Source organism: Pholcus phalangioides, unplaced genomic scaffold (assembly GCF_987345545.1).
Source record: "Pholcus phalangioides strain wild (caught in Gottingen) unplaced genomic scaffold, Ppha-v1.0 ptg000003l_1, whole genome shotgun sequence".
Classification (NCBI taxonomy): domain Eukaryota; kingdom Metazoa; phylum Arthropoda; class Arachnida; order Araneae; family Pholcidae; genus Pholcus; species Pholcus phalangioides.
In genome coordinates, this window is record NW_028301596.1 from 32,496,720 (window position 1) to 32,516,919 (window position 20,200).

Consider the following 20,200-nt stretch of genomic DNA (forward strand, 5'->3'; position numbering starts at 1 on the left):
AAAAAAAAAAAAAAAAAAAAAAAACATACAAACTTTTACAACACATTTTCCCGGACAATTGGGTACTGTCGCGATTAACAAATTTTGTGGTGATTACAGACGAGATGGGATTAGGAGTTGGAGAAGTTTCGGGGTTTAGTTAAGATGAATGTACACATATTAGGATGGAGGTATGTTTTAAAAGCATTTGAGCCCCCCCCCCCCCCCATGCCATCTCATCTGTTATCTTACACTTGCCATATTATATATGACTGGTTGGACAGTGGTCCCCACATTTCCTACTATTTTAACAGCTATCAATTGAGGTGGTGATAGTCACATTTTCAATAATTCTGGCTCAAGTCCAGAAATGCAATCAAGAAGTGCTAAACTAACTCATGTAAGGTAATATTTGTCGTGTTTTTAGCTTTGTGACATGAATGAGCAGACTTTCTCCCAGCCGAAAATTTGATCTTACTGATACATTGGTCCTGTTCGAGAAATTTTGCACAATTCCTATAATAATTTTTTTAATTAATAAATGAATTCATGAAAATAACAAAGCCGAAGTCTCTTCCAAATACCTCAGTAGTGTCTGCTCTAAATGGTCACTAATCACATTAGTGTCTGCTCTAAATGGTCACTAATCACATTAGTGTCTGCTCTAAATGGTCACTAATCACATTAGTGTCTGCTCGAAATGGTCACTAATCACATTAGTGTCTGCTCGAAATGGTCACTAATCACATTAGTGTCTGCTCGAAATGGTCATCAGAAATCTTAATATCTGTTTTCGTACATGCCAGCAATCGCCCCGGAATTTGTGGCTTTTGCGGTGACAATATGCAAGTAGAACTGTTTCAGCAATGCATTTTTCCGTCTACAAAATATTGCGGGCATTTGACGGGTATAAATGACTTTTTTTTTTTAAAAAAAAGGAAAAAAAAATATTTGGAGATCAAGTGGAATAAAACCAAATTCTGGCTTCGAATAAATGAAAAATTTTTACATTCAAACGCACAGGAACTGGTTGCGACCGAAGCCAAATGCCATATAAATGTGAAAGCCGTTTCACTGAGAGATGTATGAGGGAGGTATCACTATACAATACCTCTAGTAAATCCTTCTTTATCTCAGAATTTTCAGATTAATCGACTTATACCCCACTGACTTAAACTCCTCAATTATAAACGCAACAGGAGCTATACTATGGTCAAGTATACTTTGCGAAAAAAAAAAAAGATACTTTCCTGGAAGTAAGGCAGAGCTCTTCATTGTACAACTTTTTTTTAATTCAAAATGCTAATCACATGGATTGTAAATCTAAATCCAAACATCTGTAACATGAATAAGAAAAAAAAACTTTGCAACGTTAAAAATTTTAAGAGCATTAGCTTCAGATTTATAATAAAGTATAAAAATACCGCATGATTTTTTTTTATTATTATTCCAATATTCTTAACACTATCAGCACATTACCTAAATCAGAGAAAAAAACTCTCTAGAAACCACTTTTAAGAGACCCTTGAAAAAATGTTTTACATACAGCTTAATTAAGCCAGAATTCGAATTAAGATTTTTAAAAAAAAACATCATTAAGTATATGAGCTAGAATGCAAACAAAAATATAAAAAAAAAGCATTTATTTAGTTCTAAAATAGAGGAAATTTCGGGTTTATAATATTCAAATAAACAGGCATTGGTTGAGATCCGAGAGAGAGAGAGAGTCCTGAGTATGCAAGAGGGAGGAAGTAAGAAAGAAAGAAAAAAAATCAGTGTGAAAATCTTAAGAGTAACAGCTTATTAAAAGGGGCTGTAAGGGATTAAAATAGATTTAAATATTTGAGAGGTTTATATACGTGTTTTGTTGGCGGAACTTTTTTTTTTTTAATGTGAATGTGTGTTTACGCCTCCCGTTGAGACTCTTTCGCTTAATACGGAAATTAGTTACAAACAAACCCCCCCCCCTTTTCTCTACGTATTACTGAATTAATTTGGCAACGGGTTTTGTTTTCGCAAATCGTTGGCATTCAACGCGCAAAATGCAAACAATTAGAATCCAATTTAGCTTATTTCTCAATTCTTGAATTTTCGACTTTAGGTAAAAGGGGGAGTTTGCGTGTTAGAGAGAGAATTTTCTAGAACGTTATTCTTAGGAATAAAAGGAGCAGCATAGTGGGGGGGGGGGGGGGAGATCTTCTCTGAAAACGATGAACAAGCAGGAGTTAAAAGAAGAAGGATTACAAATTACTGCCGCGCGCGCGAATACTTGAATAAGATGGAATTTCTGGAATATGCAAAATGAATCGCCTAGTATAGGAATTTTACGACAGCAAAATGCTAATTCCAGCATTCCTCGGAATTGCGTAACCAGTCCCTGTGGCTGGTAAGTAGGAAATTTTTGTTCTCGAGGATCAAAAGTAGGGCGTTTCCTTTCCCGTCTTTGTTTTATGGGAAAACCCTGAAATGTGTGTGTGTGTGCCTTGCCTATACGAAATAATTAAATATGAAATTAATGCCCTTTTGCGGTTTTATTAATGCTTTGCCATCGATGGAAGCGCTTGAGAAAAATTAAAACAGAATTTTCTTTCGTAGTTGATGCTCGCGAAATTTTCAGGCTTCGGGGATATATGATGTAAGAGATGAATGAATACCTACGAAGGAAATTTGATGTCAAGTTTCTTCGCTGAGTCAGTTGCTGGTGATGTCAATCCTACAAACGATAATTGTATTTAAATAATTGTGGTTTAAATACTAATGCATAATTACACATAGATAATATGCATTTTTTTCGACATTATAAACGGGCAATTCAACAAATTCTGGGGCCATAAATTCAGCAAAGAACAACTCTCAGATCAATTCACCTTATTCCTTACAGGGATTTTTGAAAGAGTCTTTAAAGTAGAGGGAAAAAGCATGGAGAAAAATTTTTCTCCTTTTTTTGCCTCCTGGTTCCGGCATCCTCCTGGTCATAGACCCTCGTTCAGTATGGTTCCATACAATTAGGTTCTTGAAAAATATCATAGCACATGCTTCTTTTCTGTACTATTCTTTTACGTAAAGAATAATCATGCAAATTTTTCATGGCTAAAAACAAACTTGTGCTTCAAATTCGAACCTGAAGTTAGGAAACTGAAATTTTCGGCCATCTGGTGACTGGTTCTATCAATTTTCCCCTGGCATCTATGTAGTTGATAACTGTTTCTACAAGGGAATCAGTACAGGACATCGGGATCATATAATTCATATTAACAGTAGTTAAATTTACGCAACTTGTTCGTTCCCCTTTCTCTGTCAACTCCCACGTACTGACTTTCAACATGTTAGAGTTCAAAACACTGATGCGGAAATTGCGACATGCTTGTAGAAGATGTCGTCGAGGTACTAATGAGGAACACAGAGACTTTCTCAAGCATTCGCATAATGCACTCGAGAAATAGCTAACTGATTCCTTCACATGACCAACGCGGAATTTACCGGGTTTAATTAGTAAACAGCGAAGTCGCCTTAATTGGCCTATCTACTCGCCATTCTGGCAGTAGTCTTTTAGCCGTATCGTGATGAGAGAGCGAGAGAGAAAGTTGCAGGACGCACACTGTACTCGCGAAGACACGAAGAGCACTTGACTGGAGAGCTTACCAGTAGTGTTTCCAGAGAGAGAGAGAGAGAGAGAGAGAGAGAGAGCTCCTCATCTTATTTAGTGAGGAGAGAGCTCCTCTCTCTCTCCTCACTAAATAAGATGTCTAACTAATATGCAACCATTGCCAGTTGATTAGAAGTATCTAGTACCTAGATGTTTATTTACTCTCAGTGAGAGCTGGGGGTAGGATTGTTCTCTAATCTTTTCTAATTGGACTATTCAGTTGACCATCTTATCGATCTCAACAGATCAATGAATGCACATTTCATTAGCAGTGAACGTGAATTGCTGGTTTACGTCTTGCTTTACTATACCAGAATGTTATTCTAGCATAAAATAAACCAAAAATATCGCGCAGCTCTTAATTATTATAGCTACTCATAGGCATGTGATGTATAGGGTAGGGCTAAGCTATAATTTAAATTTCCTTGTTCTGAGCTTTCTCTACAACCTTAACTATTAATCAAAGAGTTATGAAACTTCAGAAATATCTTAATCAAAGGACTTAACTATTTAATATTTACCTAATTAAGTTCCTCTTATATAATTCCAAAATGAAAAAAAAAACTCAGAAAATTTACTGGAAAGTCAAGAGAAATTTGCTTTATGATATTTGACGCGATTATACTTCAGACTTCGTTAATAAATAAATCTTGTATCAAATTATATTTTTCAACACATTTTATAATCTCATAAGGTTTTTTTTCTTTTTCCAGCATTATGATTGTCGGAATCATATTAGAGTGATTCAACCGATCGGGAACGGAAGCAAACTCTACCTTTGCGGAACGAACGCCTACAACCCTAGAGATATTGTGCTTTACGTAAGTATATTGTTACGCAAAAATAGTATTTAAATTGCAAATGTTGCATTGTTAATACAATGCATTACGAAAAAATTATTTATCAAAAAAGTAGGCCTTTTTAACGCTCTTTCCAGTCCTGCAATGTTTTTTTTTCCATGGTGCAATTTCTAGTAATGAATAGTTGAAAACAGTTATGTTCATGATAATTTTGAATTTCTGACATTTCAGGCGAATTTGAGTCGTCTTGGCCCCGGGGAGCATTTCCCAGGTGTTGGCGATGGCATTGCAAAGTGTCCCTTTGATCCGGATGATAATGCGACTGCTATTTGGGTTGGTGAGTAGCTTCGATTCGACTGTTTGATGCGTATATTTATACACGATTTTTTTTTTTTACAATAGACATTACATTCAAGAAAACACTATTTTTTTAAAGTCTTCCCCTCCCCCCCACATACACATATACACTCGAAAAAATTATCCAGCACGCAATTACCTGCGGTGTGTGGCTATCATGATAGATTTGTATGCTGCTACACACTACTTACACACGCACATGCATCTCATAAACATTACCCCTTGTAGACCTCTTTGCTAACATCTAACTTCCCGATCGGAAGTGAGAAATAGCGGATGTGTATAACTTTTGAAATCGCGATAATTTCTGTCGTGGATCTGACTGCTCTCTGACAAGGTACTTTTAGAGAGAGGATAGCTGGCTTGCATTCACGCGGTTTCGTATGCTGAAGGATTAGTATCAGATTTCAGCGATCGGACTCTCGCACCGCGAAGACGTGGTCCTCGAATCCCACCGGTGGCACAATGGTGGTCGGCTGAATTTGGTTTTCTGTGGTTTTCCAATTTCAGGGTGGAATACGAGCCGATCTATCCGTTAAAGATTGTCACTACAGGGAGAGACAGACAACCGTAAAAGTATTTAATCGTTGCACTTCACTCACAATTTGAAGTATAATATGACAGCACCAACTTCACATACAACATTGGATGCACACTCAGACTGTTAGGTGCAGACACACACTTGCTACACGATTCACTTACCCCTGAGAGAGAGAAAGAGGGGTGAAATGATAGTAAGTTGTCTTGGCGATAGACAAGTTTAGAAGATCTTAAATCGAACAGCGTTGGTTTACCAGTGTTCATAGGAAATTATAGACACTGTCACATACCCAATGAGCTGACTTCAAATAAGACGGGGGGGGGGGGGTGGATATAAAGATGTAGCTTTAGAGAGAGTGAGAGAGAGAGCAATATAGATCGAGCTTGTGTAACAGTCAGAAATGAAGGCTCTTTCTTGCAACTGAAGTCAAAATAATCAAGTTGAAACACGATCCGCTTGAAACATCTCATAAATTTGCATCAAGAATAAGAATGAATGGGTTTATATGTTGAATGATTCTAATTATATTAAGTAAATCTCATGTACAAACTTAAATTCTGTATATGAGTTGTTTATTACGGTATATTGTACGCTGTTATCAATAGGGAGGGGAAAAAAGTTTTAGAATCTCAGAGTGCAGATCATTATTTTGATTGCTTGGCTTTCCCATCTTCGATGACTTTCAGTTCCATTGCATCAGATAAAAGCTGAATGAGGAAAGGATCCAGATCAACTTTTGTGCATCCCATCATGTCATCTTGTTTTCAAAAAAAATTAAAAGCAACAATGATAATGAGCGTTGAACGAGTAATTTCTAGTTTACTAGGCAGTAGGAATTTCGAAAATCCTCTTAAAATTGCATTTAAATTCGTTCTCGAACGCTCTTATTCTCTCTCTTTCCCCCATTTAGAAAATTAATCCTCCGAATTTTAAGGAAAAAAAATGAATTTCTTTAAAAAGATCGAGATATCATCCCTATCGTTCGAGCTTAATTCTAATTTATTCATGTACGTAAGTATTCTCTTGTCGATTACTTTGGCACGTATGAATTTCAGAAACTTTGGTGTGTGTTTTTGTTTAATTAGTGATTTCTTTTTGCAGAACGTGGAAATCCGGGTGGTTTACCAGGATTGTACAGCGGTACTGTTGCTGAATTCACCAAAGCAGATACGGTCATATTTCGAACGAATCTCTATAACCTGACCACGGGACAGAGCGTTCATCCTTTCAAAAGGACCATCAAGTATGACTCGAAGTGGCTCGACAGTAAGTCAATTGAAAATTGCAATATGATTAGCACATAAAGACAAATACAGAACACAGGTACACAAAAAAACACATATTATACTCCAATATTAACCCAAGAGATCATACAATCCTTCCAGGGTTCATTAAATGCATAAAACTGAAATCCAAAATAATTGGACATTGGAATTCAAAACACACAAATTCGAAATTGCGAGTTCAATTTCCCGAGAATTTTGCATTTGAAATATAAAACTTGGTTGTCTCGAAAGGTTGGCGACCGCTGATACACACATCACTCTGAACCACTTCAATCATATTCATTACTCAGCTCCTCAAAATTCAGTTTAAAAAATTTATTTAAAATTTGTTTTGTATACCGCGAAACTTTTCTCACTTATTGACTTGGATAAGCTCCACCTTATTTTATTTGGCCTTCAACAAATGAAATAAGAATGAAAATAAAAGAAAAATAATAATAATAATAATAGTGATTCGAAGTTCCGTTTGAAAATAACCATCACTTATATGTTGGACATCATAAAGGGATAAACTATTCGAGTTGATATCCGCATTGTTCGCCTCCAGTGTGTGTGGTCCTTAACCTGATATTTTAGTGCACAATATATTCTAACCATTTTTTTTTTCTCAAAAATTTTTCTTGCATTATGTTTTTCGATAATAATTCTATGAAAGAGACGAGAGAAAAAAAATTCTACCCTCAAAATACGTTTTGTTGTCATTTTCCGCGTCGGGTTGCTAATTGTACGTTGTCAGAAATTCACTGACCCAAGACTTTTGAAGATGATTGCCAGTGCCTTTAGAATTGCACCTGTATATGGAAAATGAGGAGTATTTCGCCATTGCTGGTTATCATATCAAAAGAAAAATGCTGAGACATGGCTCTTTGCTTAAAACCAGCGGGGTTCTGTATAATAAATAATTGTATAATGAGCAACCAAAAATACTCAATAAATGCCGTCTTTTGTTACATAAAAATATTTATACATTTATTTAAAAAAAAATTTCGTTTGAATTAACTTAGTTCAACCATAGTATTTTGATATAATATGGCGATTATGAAATTTTATTTATTATTTATTCTTTTTTTTTGCATAGATTTTTTCAAAGAAAAATGTAGCAAAGAAGTCCATTTTATCATAATTCTTGTGTTATAATTCTATTTATCCTGTGATTGTTTTTGTCGTTTTTTCCCCTTCATAATTCTTCTCTAATTTCATTCCAGAACCACATTTTGTTGGATCCTTCGACATCGGTGATTACGTGTATTTCTTTTTCCGAGAAAGTGCCGTTGAATACATCAATTGTGGTAAAAATATCTATTCGAGAGTGGCAAGGGTGTGCAAGGTAAAGTCCTTCCATTTTTCTTCCAATAATTGAGGGGGAGGGGAATGTAATTGTATCTTTTTTACGCACGATTATAAAAATTTGGTTTTACATTTCTTAGTATCACCCTATTTTTTTATGTCGATAGATGTATGTGTTATAAATAATGTGCGATTTTCGTTCCGGTCAATTCTGCATATGTATAACTGCAGCTGTTTCTTTTTTTTCTTTAGAGAGACACCGGAGGGAAAAACATATTGAATAAAAACTGGGCATCATACTTGAAAGCCAGACTCAACTGCTCAATACCTGGAGAATTCCCTTTCTACTTCAATGAAATACGTAAATAAAATTCTTTGGTTTTCTGAATGTTCAAAGTTCTGGACATAAATGTAACAAGTATCGTAATTCACAAATTCTAATTTAAAATATGTTCATTTCGGGAGAGCGATCATTATATCCGAAACATTGTGCCATGTCAAACCTAGATTATCGTAAGATCAATCGAGGATACCGCAAGATATTTTCAAGTTAAAAGCATATCGAACATGGTAACGGGTTGTGATTTTTAAAAAGTCTATCGTGGCAATTTAGGATTGTTTTGAAGTGCCCTGAGATCCCGCAGTGAAATGTAGCCAGTTCGTGATGCGTGAATTCCTAATACTGATGTAGCGAACTAAATTTTCGACTCCTTGAAGTTCGTTATAGTGGGGTTCATTGGCGTACGCAAGGGAAGGGTTTTGAGGTTCTCTAACCCCCCCCCCCCCTCCCTCCCGAGCCAAGATTACAGTGTTATTTTGCAAGAAAAACGTAAAAACCCCCCTTAGAAGGAAAAAAAATCTGAAAACCCCCTCGAGAAAATTCTGCGTCCGCCTATGGTGGGGTTTCACTGCATATCAAGTCAAATTTCAAAGTGGATACTTCAAATTTTCTTACATAAACAAACAAACAACTTTTTACATTTAGTTTAGATGTTTTTAAATTACTGCATCTTGAATATATTTGCTTAAGTATTTATTTTGGGGCATACTTTTTTTTACTATACGAAAAATTCACTGCTTTTTATACTAATTACATTGTAATTTTTTCTTCTAATTATATTTTTATATTTCAGAGCATGTATACAAACATCCAGAAGACGCAAGAAAATTCTATACAGTCTTTTCCACTTCAACGTACGTACCTCACTTAATACAATAGTTATCCATGACTAAATTGTCTGATTTTAAGATGAAGCATGAATGTCTATATTTTTGGTATCGATTCATTGGCCTTTGCTCTTATTATAAACCAATATAAGTTTTGCATTTAAATATGTAGTTTTTGATTTGGTAGTGTCTTGGCCAGTGTTTATTGATCAATATTGTTGTTTTAGGAACGGTCTGTTAGGATCAGCGATATGCACTTTCAGCCTCGATGCCATTCAAGAAGTTTTCAATGGTAAATTTAAAGAGCAGGCAACGTCGTCATCTGCTTGGCTGCCTGTCCTGACTAGCAAAGTACCAGAACCTAGACCAGGGCTGTGCGTCAATGACACTCAAACTCTTCCCGACTCTGTCCTGAATTTCATAAGAGGTCATCCCCTCATGGATTCTGCAGTGAGCCACGACAATGGAAAGCCCGTATATTACAAACGTGACGTAATATTCACGAGTCTTGTCGTCGACATGGTTGAAGTTGATGGTGTGCACTACACCGTCTATTATGCTGGATCCAGTATGTTCATTTTTGTTCTTGTTTTTATTTCTTCTTTTTTGTTCTCTTGACATATATTGTTCATGTCCGAATATGATTGCATGAGTTCACATAAGGCAATAAATAAAGGCAAAAAATAACAATTTTCCCTAATTTTTTTCGCAGCTCAAGGCTATATATACAAATTAGTGGAATGGTATGATCGTTTGGGTGAAGAGCATTCAAACCTAGTTGATATCTTTGAAGCAACTGTTCCTGATGCAGTTCGTGCAATTGAGATCTCCAGCAAGGTGAGCATCATCATTGTCTTTTATGGTAGACATGAAGATGCATTCAGTCAAATCCCTTTTTACGTGGTCTAAAATTATTTTGACTCTCTTCTATAAAATATTAAACGCTGTATACTGTAGTGTTTTACCTACTTATATACACGTACGTGTTTTTCCCCAATAATAGTTACCTGAAATTTACAAATAGTTTCTTATTTGCATTTCTGAGACTTTCAAGATGGGCGTCATGATTGAATAAATTTGAACGTGTCTTTTGTCTTGCAGCACAAGTCGCTCTATGTAACATCTGACCACACTGTTCGTCAATTTGATTTGGTCATGTGCAAAGGAAGGTATGCCAATTGCCTACGATGCATTCAAGACCCATATTGTGGGTGGGACAAAGAACGAAGTGAATGCAAGCCATTCGTTTCAGGGTAAAGTTCTTTCATCATTAAAAGTTCAAATTTGAACACACTTCTTATATGTTTATTTTGTATTTGTTTTAACTATCTAGAGTTGAAAAATAACAATGTTTCAATTACATGAGTAGCAACCTTTTCTGCGTTAGGTGTTAGGTGCAATCATTTCCTACTACAACACATAATTATTTACAATAACAATTGCTAACTTTATATTTTTTAGAGAGACTCTCTCAAAAATTTTCCAGACTGACAACTTTATGAAAATAATTACTGTCATGGGGGACGGGCAATGTTTTTATTATGACTGCATTGCTTAATTTTTACATTAAATTAATTACACACAACACAACACTACAGTGTGGATTTAATAGATAAACGCTTACAAAAACTGTTCTCTTCAGGACAAGTATGTGGCAAACACAAGCATCAAATCGTGGAAATATTTTTCAATTATTGTAACAATGTTGATACACATTTGAAAAAATTTGTTGAAAAAATTATTGTTGGCATTTTCAAATACCACATGATAAATTGAATTATACACGTAGTCAAAGCCTTAGGTGAAGTTATGAACCAAAGCGCCCTTCCAGACTGCCACAACTGATGTACATAAATAACTATATGAGAATATACAGGCATTACCATTACCTCCTAGGTACATAAATCTATAAGAGGTAACGGCATTGCCCAGGTATTGCCACCCATCAAATAGCTCTGTTCATAGGTCTAACATGCTCCTGTCAATTTTTATGAGAAATTTATGCTGCTTTAAATTCTACATGCTCATTCTTTGCATATAAATTATAATTTCTCTTTTTACTGGTGATCATATCATAGTTATAACATCAAATTTCTTACTCACTTAAATTTTTCTTCTCCTTCCAGTTTACTACAGGATGTAACAAATGCTACACCTGGTATTTGTGATAACTGTAAGTGCACATTTTCTATTTGATATTTTTCTAATGCAATGTAAACAATTTTTATGAAGATAATCATTACTATTATTGAGAATTTGGCAATATTTCTACAATCTCTAAGGTCTCATATCCAGGGATTTCAATAAATTGTGAGAATCACAATGCTGTATTTTTACTACTATACTTGTGTCATGTGTATGGATCCAACTATTATTCTAAATGTTTTTTTCAGGTGTTAAGAACAAGCCAATGCATGTGTTTTGGGGACAGAGTGTCCATTTATCATGCGCCATTCATATGCCAGATATTGAAAGCATGGGTCTCGGTCCTGTCAGATGGTTTCATTATAGCAGAGAGAAGGGGAAATATGCCATCATGCGAAGGAGAGACAAGTACATACACACCTCAGATCATGGACTTGTTATACTTTCAGTTTCCGAAAGAGACGGGGGCAGGTATGATTGCAAGCTTGGTGTGAGCACCCTCTGCAGCTTTAATATCACTGTCGACACAAGTAAGAGAAAGATATTTTAATCTACCCTTTCCTCTGAGAGTTTTAATTCAGTATATATGTGTTATTTTGTTTCCTCTTTGAGCAGTTTTGTTTTCTCTTAACCTCTTCGCTATGACATATACCATATTATTTGAATCTATCTCTTCTGTTTATCTGCTTTTTTTTCTTCTGATCAGTAAAAAATTTGTTATAAAATATATTAATTGCTTGCTTCTCTTTTTTTTCTACTCCTTTAGAAACATGTAGTGCACCGTCTGAAGCAGAATACAGGAAAATTTACTCTGACTGGTGTCATGAATTTGAAAAATATAAAACGGCAATGAAAACATGGCAGAGCAAACAGGCTGTAAGTTCAATATCTTGGCATTTAGATTTTTCCATCTTACCTGGAAATAGAAATACGTAATGGGAATCTTTGAAAGTTGTATCATTTCTTTCTTTTGTCAATTTTTTTTCTTATACCGGAATCTTAGTCTTAATTTTTCTTTTTCTTTCAGAAATGCCAATCCTTACATCCTAATGATGTGACTTATCAAGGTAATGCTCTTGCATGAACTGTCCAAGTCAATGATAATGTTGCCAAGTTCTAGCCTCTGTGCTCAAGTACGTCCAAGTAGAGTGTAAAGGAAGGGAGATACTATCCAGAGGGCGCTGGTTCCCGTCCTCCTTCCTGATATGTTGGTGTATGTACATATATAAATAAGTGTTAATCTGTACAGTTGTGTGAGAAGAAAAAAAAACTCAACCATTATCTGATCACAAGCTTATGGACGAGTGTTAGCTTGTGTCCATTGACTAAGACATTTTTTGGTTTTCTGTGTGTTTTTTGCTAAAAAAAAACTTCAGACTTGAAACGGAAAGAAAACCAAAGTCCGGCCTCATTGTATTTGTATGTTTTTATTCCTGTGAACACTACTTCATACTGTTTGTGTCGCTACATACTTGAAGTCAACCCATGAGTCCTATAACTCTTCAAAGTTTGCAGGTGAAAAGGGTGCAGTGCTCAAAACATTCTGTGCTTGGCATCTGTTACAGAGGATTAAATTTTTATTAAATATTACAACAGGAGAAGAAGTTCCAGCGAAGGAAGAAGATGATACAAAATTTTGGATTCAATTCAAATATACATATACATACATTATAAATATATTTGTAATACGAATGGAAATGGCAGCGAAGGTTTGAGCTTCTGTACACATTGTATTTTTTTAAAGGGCTTATGTGGATTCTCAGTTGTGTTAATTTATCGTGGCCCTTTTTTTAGGGTTCTCTTAATCACCGTAGGATTATGTGATGTAAGAAATAGTCGATGGTGGTGATTTCCCTCCTTCTAGATGCTCCAGGTGTGAGTGTTTTTTGTTATTTTTGGCGGATTTATAGTTTCAAGGTCTGATGTGTGCTGGTCACGGAAAAGTCTAACATGAAAAAAATGAACTATGAATACATATGGACTTTGACAAAAAAAAAACCTTTGATATGTATTTAAGGCAAATAAGATCGGAGGGGGGGGGGGGTATTCGTTTCTCAAGAACAAAAAAATGTAATTTATGTTTTCGCTATTGTAATGGTGTTTGGAATTTCTGACGAGATCTCTAAAAATCCTTTTATACCTAAAAAAGAGGAAATTATGCATCTGATTTATTGTATATTTCTACATATTGGCCACTGAAAATTTATATACCTTAATACATTGTATCTGTTAGGAAAATGTAATGTTGTGGAAGTATCATAGAGCTTTAGAGATTCCTTTATCTTTCCTCTCAATAAATTTTCTAAACCATCCTCTTTCATTTTGATCACATGATCAATATTTAATATAATATCCAATCCAATATTCAAAATTACTGTTAATTTGGTGAAAAATAGTTCATTCCTGCTTATTCTATATATGAAAGGATTCAAATATTTTATATGTGTGTGTTTTTGTATGTTGGCTGTGATCTCAATTATTCTGACCATGTTTAATGGTGAGCAAAATGGACAGATGATATTCAAGGATGTACTTTGTGTATTCACAAAAAAAATTTTGTCTGATTTCGCCCTGCTGCCATATTGCTACCCTCATGAAGAGAAATTATTTCATTTTCTTGCTGTACCATGTATTTTAAAAAGGAATAGTTTATTTATTATACTTAATGCATAGTTAGTTTTCAAAGTATGTATAGAGCTTATATGAACTAAGAAGATAACATTTCTCAAGTTTTTTCAAGTTTGTGGTATCCAAACAAGTTGTTATTTTTCTCTTCATTCAAGTTAACAAAATATAAAAATGCTTTTGTCGGGGTATTCAGAACACAACAAGAGCTTGAAAGTCCTCAAAAGGCAATGCTACCTTTCATCAACGGTATCCAACATGCAAAACTATAATCCTAGAATATATTCATTGCATTAATTCTTAACTATTTCTTTCTGAATGTTTTTTACTGTGGCACGTGGGGAGACCACAGAATGTTGATACAAAATTTAATAAAGGTTAGAGGGCTGGGAATAAATTACAACTTTTAACTGGTTAATCAAAAAAGTTTTAATAGATTAATCAAATTTTAATCAAATATTTTTGAACACTAACCATTCATAACAAACATAGTATTGGTAACTATATAATATTAATCGATGCCATAAAAATATACAGCATTTCATTCATTTCAAGCACTTATTTTGTAGATGTGAACAAATATATAATAGGAATAGATTAAGAAATTCTGGCTGCCTGCATAAAACAATGTAATATGCTGAGTATATTTCATCATATTCTGTAATTTAACTCGGATCTTGTTGTTTTTTTTTTAATAATCGATTGCTTTAGGTTATTCACTGATTTCTATTTCGAAACTTGATCTTCTACGCTGTTGCTTGTTTCCTTTATAAAATTGTAGGAAATGTCTAAGGAGTGTGTCGCTCCCAAATGGTACTGGGGAACGTCATGTTTCCTGAATGCTAAAACTGATGTTCTCAGTGGAGAGAAAGGATTTTGAGCTTTTCTTTTAGAATTACAATCAAACTCAATTCGAAATTGAAATCATTCCCAGTTTTCTGTGAATCAACATGTATTTCTCATTCCCAAAAAATTTGATGAAATTTTTTATTCAAGGATATGAAAATTTCAATTGAATTTTAGTCAGGTTGATTAACTCATCTAAAATTTTCAAATGTGATTAACAATCGATCGATTAATTGGACCAGTCCCAATAAAAATTATTTATTTATTGCCTGCAACAGAATTAAACTTATTTATAGTCTGTCTTCTAAATTATTCGCAATTTTTTATGTCCTACTTAGAAAATCCAATTATAATCTCCCATAAGAAATATGTTAAATCAATTTCTATAAATTCAAGAGAAATTGAAATTAAAAAATTATGAAGAAACAAAAATTAATGAATTTTCTCCCAATTTATTGGCTAAACATTAGTCACAAAGACGTAATTTGCCATAAAGAAATAATGTCAAAAATTAATCTAGGTCTTTATTAAAAAATTAAACACCTAGACTAAATTTAAAAATTAATCTAGACATTTTAAACAATAATTTATAAAACTATTTACGCATGTAAAAGAATAAGTTCCTTAAAAAAACTTGAAAGAAGAATTTTCCTTAGTATTGTCGTTCTATTAGCCCATTTATTGTATGTCCCTTTCACTCCAGTGGCAGTAACACAGGGATGGGGTGGCAATCGGTGTAATCACCTTCCACCATACTGAAAGATAAATTTATAGCACCTTCCCCCCCCCCCCCATACAGTCTCGGGAACTGCCCACGCTTCACTCTGCATATTTTCATACCCCCCCCCCCTCACAAATTCCATTGCATTAATCAACACACACATACACATTGTGTTGGTCTTCCTCTACCCTTATTTATAACGTAGTGATAACATTTTATTGTTTTTGTTTTTCAAAGTGATATAATGATTTTTTTTCTATAATTTTCATTTAATCATGGAGATTACTAAGATTATCACTGATCATATGATCACTAAGATATGATGAAACTCCTTCAGTGAGCAAAATGTATCATTAAACTTGTGGAAATCATAAAAGACACATTTAATGTTTACAAAAACAAATCAAAAATGAAAACTATTTGTTAGTGTGGTTTAGTTTTAGACATTACAAAAGCATGGTACAGTACAGATGGGGCTGTTTTCTTGTTCTCTTCTTATTATATCATTCAGTATATCCAAAAGTGGATATGAATGTGTCATACTGACATATACTGTATGTTCATCAAGAAGCATCTTACATTGATGGTAACTTTTGATAAGATACAATCAAAGGCATTTCTTGGGTGAATTCCAAAAATAAGGATAGGCACACTGGACATGATGTCCCTTGGCTGCCACTGCTGGGAATATAGTAATATATATATATATATATATATATATATATATATATAATGTGATATATATACTTCATAAATTGGGTAATTCATTGTAATTAGTTTGTAATATCTGTTTCATGCCCGTGACGCATGTGCATGCTCCAAATTTTTGCCCAAAGTATTGTATGTTTTGTATTTATTTTGTGTTGTTTTTTTTTTTTACTAACTTGGAAGCGCTTACTAATATTACTACTACTGTACGTTCTCATTCGTCGCTCAAAAAAACGTAGTCTCTATATTCGAAATTCCGACCAATACATTTAAACAGAAAATTCATACAGGATGTGGAATTTTTTTGGTGATCACTGTACCAGGTAATGATCTGGTTTTAGTGGTTCGATGATCGTTGAATGAGTAAGAAGTAATCTCCGTTGCCGAGATGTTGTACTAAAATATTGTCATAAAAAATGATAAATTGGTATTATTACCAATCATTGAAAAAAAAATTGAAATAAAAAAATAAATTTTATCTATTATGAAGAAAAATATTCTTTTGTGTGTCTTATTTTTTTATTACACAAATTCAATCATGTAATACATAAATACAAACACATACAGAGGAATAATAAAATCATAAACGATAAATAATCATGAACACGTTATAAAAATGAACTCACACTCGTGCGTGAGTTCACTCGCGAACCGCAGTTCCCCTGTGTACAGATAAGGAACCCCTTCCCTCCCAACACACCAGCTAAAGCTGGTGCTGCCCCTCCCGTTTCATAGGCTAGGTTTTGACCGGACTAGCAACCAAGATTTTCAATAGGCATTTCATTGATTTTTGAATAATAAAGTATTACGCGTATTTCTGCGGCTTTCTCAAGCAAAGCATGACTTCGAATGCCTCCTTGGCTCGAGTCTCGTCTTTCACTCTCACGGTGATTCTTCATGAAAGATATTTTCGAATAATTAAAAAGTACCGTAGAGGTACTGTATGTTAAACCTAAACGCAAAAGATGAGAGAGAGAGAGAGAAAAAAGATGTCTGATTTATTTTCTTTTTTTCGCTGAGATAGATGGCAGCACTACGTGAATCCTAGTTATTTTGTGGGTGTGTGGTTTCTTTCTTTATTTCAACAAGTTACCATCCGTCCTCTTTTTTGGTGTTATTTCAACTGTCCTCCTACGTTTTAGAAAATTCGTTTTTGCCACTCTGAACAAGGGCGTAGCGGGGGGGCGAAATGTGAGAAAATGACCGAAAAAAGGGGAAAAATGGCCAAATCCATTGTTCTGTCACTTTGATCCCCCCCCCCCCCCGGAATGAAATTTCTGGCTACGCCCCTGACTCTGAAACATAACATCTCTTCATTGGCATGAGTGTTTTCGTCGTAGGCGGAGATATACTTGGAAGTCTGGGGGGGACACGGCCATTATTGCTGGAGGGCACGATGATAATGATGTCAATTCATATATACGTATTACATTAGATTAATCGACTCCGGTTTTGACGCTGGGGGGGGGGGGAAGACTGTTCCTTTCCGTATTTCCGCCCATGGTTTGCGTGCGTGTTTCTTCCCCTACACATTTTCAAACGCTTTGGCTAACGCACTCGAAATTCTTCGACGAAACCAAGTTGCCCTCAAGCAGGGGATATGCTATTCTAACCATGGCTCAGGTTGGTCCAGAATAACATGAAAAAGACAGTCGGAAAACAGCTCTGGAACAAGAAAACTGCAATATCCATTTCGAGAACATCATTGTTTGCTCGCCAACAGCCCAAGTTGTGGCCTGACGTCCATAAAAACGTTTTTTGGTAGTCATAAAATGTCTCAAACATGACGTGATGAAATGGTCATTAAGGACCATTCAAGTATTACGTAAGCAGATTTTCAGCCATTTTTTACCCCTCCCCCCTTTTCAGCAAAACACTTACGCTCCTTCCCCCGTCAGCAAAATTTCTTCAGCAGCTTAGAATATTTCATATTTTCAAAAAGGGGTGGTTGATGACGTAAGCAACCTTCAAACCCCCTTCCCCCTTGTCATCAAAAGTCAGCAAATCCGAAACCCCCCTTCCTCGATGCTGACGTAATTCTTGAATGACCCCTTATGTCCATTTCGAAAACGTCAAAAAAATTACCATTTGCAAATCGTGCAATCGTAGCAGAAACCATCGGGTGTTACTTTATGAAGACTTCATAAGTATTGATTAGTTATATAACAATTTCCGTTAAGTAATCTCCTGCTGAGTTTAGCCGATGGCAGTTATTTTTTTCGTTTTCTTTTCTTTTTTATCCTTGAAAAATATAGTAATATAATTATAAATATAATTATTTGCGTTATTTATAATTATCGAAAAAAAGTTTTTAAAATTCGTTTTTTTAGTTCAACGTACACGTCAAAGAATTCGTTGCATTTTTTTCAATTCTCGACAGGTTTCACAGATCGTCCGTAAAAAACATGATATGGATGCAATTATAATTTATATAACGTGTTGATAAATTTATATGAACAATTACTCATTGAAAAGTTCTACATTTCCATTCAGACAAAATCGCAATTAAAAGTACTTCATTTATCTTGTGACAACCAGTAACGAATAGGCCTAGGGTAATTTTGAAAGACCCTCTGAAGGTTCCTTGACAAACATTTTAGATAATTTTGATATTTTCATCCGGAACTGAATTTTTCAGTTCGAAAGAAATTCGTGATTTTTATGACGCACAAAATCATTTACGCCATTCAATATCACGTCATTTCATCAAGTATCACGTTATTTCCTGACATTTTTTTTTTTTTTTGTGGTTTTGAAATGACGTGATTTTTTTTTTGACTAACGTCATTCAGTAAAATGACCAATTTTTCATGTCATATTTGACGTCAGGCGAGTACTTGGGAGCAGATGCCGTGTACTGAAGGGATTCGCTTAAGACGGCCCTTCGGATATGGAGTCGTGATGCTCGTATTGCGTGGGGTGGGAGATTAGCGGGCCCTGGCTCACCAGTCCCGCATGAACCGTGATGACAAAATAAAAGCGAAATCACATCGCCCATCAATTTCTTTCCTTTTTTTTTTTAGAACTTTCATTTATAGGCATTGTTGATTTGCGTTGCGATGCATCCAGCAGCTCTGCAACAATTCTTCATTAAGACGAGTTTTCCTAGGAGCAGGTTCTTCCGCACCGCATGAACCGAATAGAACTATTTCGTGTCGCCAGAAACGTGTAACTTCATCGCGCAAACGTAGCGCATCATCTGTCGTCTGCACGTCCACGTATTTTTGCGCAATACGAGAGGGAAATAGAAAGGAAGGAAAAGAAAAGAAAACAAAAAAGTGAAGAGAAGATCCACCAAAAGCGCCGCGCACGACGCATTTGACTCCTGCAGAGGCAGTCGGCCAATTAAGCCCGACGTAAAGCCGGGTTTTCCTACGAATAGGTTTTTTGCGCCGCGTGAACCGAATGGGACCATTTTGCGCCAGCAGAAACGTATTACATAATTACGCTACGCGTTTGTGTTTTCCTAGGGTGGCGAATCAGATCAGGACGGTTATATTACATTATATGGCCTTGGCATCAGTTACTCTGTCCTGTGCATGCTCTGGTTTGAAGAGAAGGGAAAGAAAACAAGAAAAATGAAGGGAAGATCGGTGAAGGGAAGTTCGCATTTGACTCCTCCAGAAGCAGTCGGCCAATTACGCCCGACGTAAAGCGCTGTCGTCAGGCGTATTGCGCTCTGTAGGAAAACAGTCATGCTGCTTTTCATACTGGTGAGTGGATGGCGTGTCGCGCTGGGTGATTCACGTCGCGCGTGGCACAGAAAATCTGCTCTTAGGAAAACCCGACGTAAAGCCGGATTTTCCTAGGAGTCGAACTTTTGCGCCGTGTGCAGCGTGAAAATGCTGATTGGTTAAAAACTTGAAATTCAGGGTTTTTTTTACCAATCTGCGTTTTCACGCTGCGCGCTGTAGAAATCTGCTCGGTTAGGAGCAGGCTGGCTTAAAGCACTGGCTTGAGGAGCTCTGTAAGAAAACTATCGTACCGCTTTTCCTATTATTGAGTACCCCCCCCCCCCCTTCCCCAGCGTAAAAGGTGGAGTTGACTGATCTAATGTATATATGTATATGTGAATTGACATCATCGTGCCCC

General features: G+C 35.5%; 1 protein-coding gene across 2 annotated transcripts in view; it reads left to right on the forward strand.

Moving 5' to 3' along the window:
* Positions 1-13,196, forward strand: part of LOC149088416 (semaphorin-2A-like) — a 271,083-nt gene extending 257,887 nt beyond the window's left edge. For both annotated transcript variants that reach the window (XM_089247502.1, XM_089247503.1), the window contains exons 5-17: positions 4,339-4,446; positions 4,657-4,762; positions 6,425-6,589; positions 7,815-7,936; positions 8,149-8,257; positions 9,030-9,090; positions 9,291-9,631; positions 9,776-9,900; positions 10,165-10,316; positions 11,190-11,236; positions 11,457-11,738; positions 11,975-12,084; positions 12,236-13,196. In XM_089247502.1, coding sequence (XP_089103628.1) covers positions 4,339-4,446; positions 4,657-4,762; positions 6,425-6,589; positions 7,815-7,936; positions 8,149-8,257; positions 9,030-9,090; positions 9,291-9,631; positions 9,776-9,900; positions 10,165-10,316; positions 11,190-11,236; positions 11,457-11,738; positions 11,975-12,084; positions 12,236-12,292 — 1,785 coding nt within the window. In that variant the 3' untranslated portion in view covers positions 12,293-13,196. The remainder of the gene's footprint in view (positions 1-4,338; positions 4,447-4,656; positions 4,763-6,424; positions 6,590-7,814; positions 7,937-8,148; positions 8,258-9,029; positions 9,091-9,290; positions 9,632-9,775; positions 9,901-10,164; positions 10,317-11,189; positions 11,237-11,456; positions 11,739-11,974; positions 12,085-12,235) is intronic.
* Positions 13,197-20,200: the final 7,004 nt, after the last annotated feature.